Source organism: Andrographis paniculata, unplaced genomic scaffold (genome assembly GCF_009805555.1).
Source record: "Andrographis paniculata isolate CXL003 unplaced genomic scaffold, ASM980555v1 Contig11END, whole genome shotgun sequence".
In the NCBI taxonomy this organism is placed as follows: Eukaryota; Viridiplantae; Streptophyta; class Magnoliopsida; order Lamiales; family Acanthaceae; genus Andrographis; species Andrographis paniculata.
In genome coordinates this window covers 1919427-1924690 of record NW_026137391.1, presented here as the reverse complement: position 1 = coordinate 1924690, position 5264 = coordinate 1919427, and the positions used below count along the sequence as shown (strand labels likewise).

General features: G+C 33.1%; 1 protein-coding gene across 1 annotated transcript; it reads left to right on the top strand.

The window, feature by feature from the left end:
- Window positions 1-1942: 1942 nt before the first annotated feature.
- Window positions 1943-4253, top strand: LOC127250953 (uncharacterized). Its single transcript, XM_051274456.1, has one exon. It carries the CDS (start codon window positions 2458-2460, stop codon window positions 4045-4047), a length of 1590 nt encoding a protein of 529 aa, XP_051130413.1. The 5' UTR covers window positions 1943-2457; the 3' UTR covers window positions 4048-4253.
- Window positions 4254-5264: the final 1011 nt, after the last annotated feature.

Sequence of the window (5264 nt, the reverse complement as noted above, 5' to 3'; positions counted from 1 at the left end):
ACCATCAATGCAATAAAAAGATACTTTTCATAAAAAAATAAAGGACTGATGATTTTTGTAATTCAATTAATTTTTTTTATATAATTTGTACTATTTTAATACAGATATAGTATTGTTTTTATACTATAAAATATTAAATTAAAATATTATTTGCATTATAATTTAAATAAAAATACAAACCAAATAAAGATAATTTCTTTTTTAGTATTATTGAAATCTATATCCATAATTTTTCAAATACAGTATAAATTGATAAAATCTAAATTGTACAATAAAGATTGATTTTTTATTTTATTTTATTTTATTATTTTTATTTTATTTTTCTTTTTATGACATGAAATCTACCTCAAATTAGATTAAAAAGACAAATTATACTAAACTAAATATAGATAACAAAAAAAATTATAAGTAGTTGAAGATTTGAATCCATACCAAAGCAAACATTTGATTAAGTGGTGAAACATATTTTGTTTAATGTTTAGGTCTTGAGTTAGATTATGGGTGGTGAATATGCGGGTTTTGAATTTGATATTAAAATAATGTATAGTAAAATATATTGTGGGAGAAAAAAAAAAGCAAGAAACAAACTCTTAATTGCAGTAATCATAAGGTTTGTTTTTTTACCTCCAAACCCCAAATTTATATTTTTTAAATTATGCATTATTTTAATATCAAATTCAAATCAACATTTTTTTTAAACTCATAAAAAAAAAAAAAAACATTCAGAAGAAAAAGGTAAGCGCATAGATATAGGATAATTAAGATAAGAAAATAAATAGCAATAAACAAATAAAAATACAAACCAAATAAATATAAATTTTCTTTTTAGGGTGTGTTTATTTGGGGTTTGGATTTTGAGTTGAGATTTGAATAGTTGTATGAGTTGAATTTGAATAGTTGTATGATATGATATAAATAAGTGTTGATGTAATGTTTTGAATGTATAATTGATTTTTAATATAATATAAAAATAAAAAATAAATATTTAATTTGATATTTAAATTATATTAAACTAGACATATATAACAAAACAAAATCCTATAAATTATACTCCCTCAATCCATTTTCTAATGTCCTATTTGATATTTATACGCATTAGGCAATTAGGGTTTTTGTTATCAAATGACAAATTTGTTCTTAATCTTGTGTATAGAAAATAAAAGAGTAAATAAATAAAGGGTAAAAGAGTAAATTTTGTGTAATAAAAATAAAAAGAAGACAATAGTTATTGAACATTTCAAATAGAAAAGTAGGACGTTAGTTTGTAAACGGAGGGAGTATTAAACTAAACATAGATAATAAAACAAAATCCGAAGGAGTCGAAGATTTGACTCCATATCCAAGCAAATATTTGATTGGTGAAATATCTTTCGTTTAAGGGTTAAGTCTTGAGTTAAATTATAGGTGAATATGTGTATACTTTAGTTGGGTAAATCTGTGTCTAGTAATTATAGAGTTTGTTTCTTTTGGTTTCAAATTATAAGTATCTACTATTTGAATGATGTATTTTTCGAAAGTATATATATATTTTTTTATATAAAATATTTATTATATATTATTTTAATATTAAATTTAAATTAATTTTTTTTAAACTATAAAAAGAAACATAAAGGGTGTGTTTGTTTGAGGGTTTAGATTTTGGTTTGGAATTTGAATAATTGTATGATGGGATATAAATAAATAAGTATTGATGTGATTTTTTGAATGTAAAATTTATTTATTTTTGCATAATATAAAAAATAAAAAATAGATATTTTATCTGATATTTTTTTAAAAAAAAAATTAGATGAATAAGTGTATTTGGAAGAAAAATCCTCCGAACAGACACATCTAACATTAGAAAAAGGTAAGCGCGTACATACATGATAATTAAGGTAAGAAAATAAGTAATACTAATAAAAATATTACTATTACTTTATATATATATATGTAATTTGCAGTGAGCAGTAGAGAGAGAGAGTGCTGCGTTCTTCCATGGCTGATAGCTTTCAAACAATTGAGGACCATCGTCTTCAAACTGCTCTCCACCTTTTAGGAATCAATCATTACGAACTCTCGTAAACCTCCTTCCAACACAACACTGCCATTGAAAAACCAAAAAATTAAAAGCCCAATCAAAACCCTCACTTTCCCTTTTCCCTCCTTCGGCGGCAATCGATTGCATAAATTCTGCATTCTTTTCCGCACGCCTACTCGAAATCGCACATGCTCGAGGCCATTGTTTTTGCTCTCTCAGTTTTTTCTCAACACACACCTCATGGCTATCGAATCCCCTTTGTTTTCAGGTCCACATCTCCCCGCCCTAAGTTAAAGTCACAGGTCTCGCACCAAAGGTGTTCGACGATTTGCCTGACTGAAAATTTTCAAAGAATTAATTAGGGGAAAACGCCGCCGGTGAGTTTGTAGCCGGATCTGGAGGGGATTCCGGCGACTCAGATCTTGTCGGCGGAGGAAGAGATGGTGGCTGAGCCTTGGATTGTGAAAATGGGGAATCAGGTGAGTAACAATTTAAAACACGTTTTGTATTTCGAGAATTCCACAAAATCTCTGCACAAAAAGGAGTTATCTCGGCCTCGACAAGCCGTAGGAATCCTGTCTTTCGAAGTTGCTAATTTGATGTCCAAAATTATATATTTGCACAAATCTTTGAGCGAATCCGAGATCCACAGGCTGAAGAACGATATCCTGAAATCCGAGGGAGTTAAACTCCTCGTGTCTGATGACGAGAAGTTGCTTCTAGAACTTGCCCTGTCGGAGAAGCTAGATGATTTGAACAGTGTAGCTTCTGAGGTTTCTAGATTGGGGAAGAAATGCTCGATTCCAGCACTGCAAGGATTCGAACATGTTTATGGCGATATAGTTTCAGGGATGATTGACATTACTGAATTGGGATTTTTGGTGAAGGATATGGAGAGTATGGTTAAGAAAATGGAGAGATACGTAAATTCGACGGCGAATTTGTACGCTGAAATGGAGGTTATGAACGAATTGGAAATAGCCACGACGAAGTTCCAGCAGAACCAGCACGAGGAGAGCCGAAAAGCTTTCGAGCAGAAGCTCGTATGGCAGAGGCAAGATGTGCGGCAATTGAAGGACGCGTCATTGTGGAATCAGATGTACGATAAAGTCGTCGAGCTGCTCGCAAGGACGGTCTGCACGGTTTATGTTCGATTGTACGTCGCGTTTGGCGACGCTTGTTTGAGCGGGAACATATCCGCCGTTGAATTTAGTAGAAATTCCCGGGGTTTGGCGAAAAACGGAGGTTCGATTAATGCCGAGGATTTCGTGTCCGCGTGCGGCGGCGCGGGGCGCGGGAGGCTGTTAACGGAGTGTTGTAGTCTCGCGTCGAAAGTCGATAACGATGATCGAGTAAGCTTCGACGGCCAAAGAAGTCAATTTTCGAGCGATTGTTTTAGCAGATTTATTCAAACGATCAATCGGGATCCGTTTGGTGGCAAAAGAATTGATACCGGTTCGAGATTCAGGCACAAAAGCCGGCTGCTCGTTTACGCCCCGGAAAACACAGTCGGAGGCTCGGCTTTAGCGCTGCACTACGCGAACATTATCATCGTATTGGAAAAACTTCTTGAATACCCGCATTTGGTGGGCGACGAGGCCCGCGACGATGTGTATCAGATGCTCCCGACGAGCCTGAGGAAGAGCGTTAGAACGAGCTTGAAGTCGTACGCCAACAATGTGGCGATATACGATGCCCCTCTGGCGCACGGTTGGCAAGAAAGGCTCGGCGCGATACTGAAATGGCTTTCCCCGATGGCGCACAATATGATCAGATGGCAGAGCGAGCGCAACTTCGAGCAGCAGCAGATCGTGAAGAGGACGAACATGCTTTTGCTTCAGACTTTGTATTTTGCCGATCGGGAAAAGACGGAGGCGGCGATATGCGAAGTGCTCGTCGGGCTTACCTACATTTGTCGCTACGAGCAGCAGCAGAATGCACTGCTGGACTGCGCGAGCAGTCTCGATTTCGACGACTGCGTGGATTGGCAAATTCCGGTCGTCGACGCGTCGTTTCGGGGCCGGGGGTGAATTTTTGAGCTCGATTTTGTGAACTTACTTGTGTTTGGATCGATCGTAGAGATGAAAGGTATTTTGAGTAGATTCATCACATTATTGTCTGTGTGTAAATATCATCAGAGCTTGGAAAGTGTTAAGATGGTGACTCTACTGTAAAATATTCTCTTATTTCTTTTCCTTTGGAATGGCAAAATATTGGCAAACTTTGTTTGGGTGAATTGGATAAGCAGCATTGATTGCGCACTGGGTAAATCATGTGTGACAGGTGACCTGATACATCGAGGGTTTCAACCCATGACCTCACAGTCACAAGTCCAATTCCTACACCACCAGGTCATCTCTTACCGGACTAAGCTACTTTTTTTGTGAACATTGAAGGGAATTGCACTATATTCTTAATATTAAGTATTTTTTTATTAACAATATATTACACAAATGTCGTTATTTTTATATTATATAAGACTGAAAAGTTAATTTAGTCTTTTTATCTTTATTTCTACTCTATCTCAATATAATATTAATATTTTTAAAATTCCGTACAAAAAGCAAACGGACAGATAAATATGAAACGAAAGGAGTATATATTGAAAATCCTGTTAAAAAAAAATTATTAAAAAAAATAAAGCTAAAAGGTGTTACTCCCTCCGTCACATTGGAATGGTAACATTTGTTTTTTGCACGTAGATTTTTTAATATTAATATTATATTATATTGTAGTAAAAAAGATAAAAATATCCCTATTAGTATAATGTAATATAAAAGTAATGATATTTATTTAATACATTGTAAGTTGAAATTGTATTTATTATGTTAGGTATGTAGTACAATTGCTAAATTAGGAAATAATAACTATGTTTTGAGACGAACGAAAATAAAAAATGATAACCTTACAATGAGACGGACGGAATTTATTTTTAATTTGTTATATTTGGAAACATTTGCAATTTATTTTACAAGGTTTTGTTTTCTGTTTTTTTTTACAAAAATACACTTCCTAAAAGTATTTAGAAAATTAATGATAAGTTCACTCTTAATTTTTTTTTCTGCTTTCGATTTAAATAATATTTTAATTATTCCTCGGCCCTATTGAAATATTTTTATTTTTTATTTTCATTTATTCTAAAACAAGGTTAATATTTTTTAATTTAGTAATTGTATTATTCTTTACACAATAAATATCTTTTCGATTTATAATATATTACACAAATATCATTACTTTTATATTACAC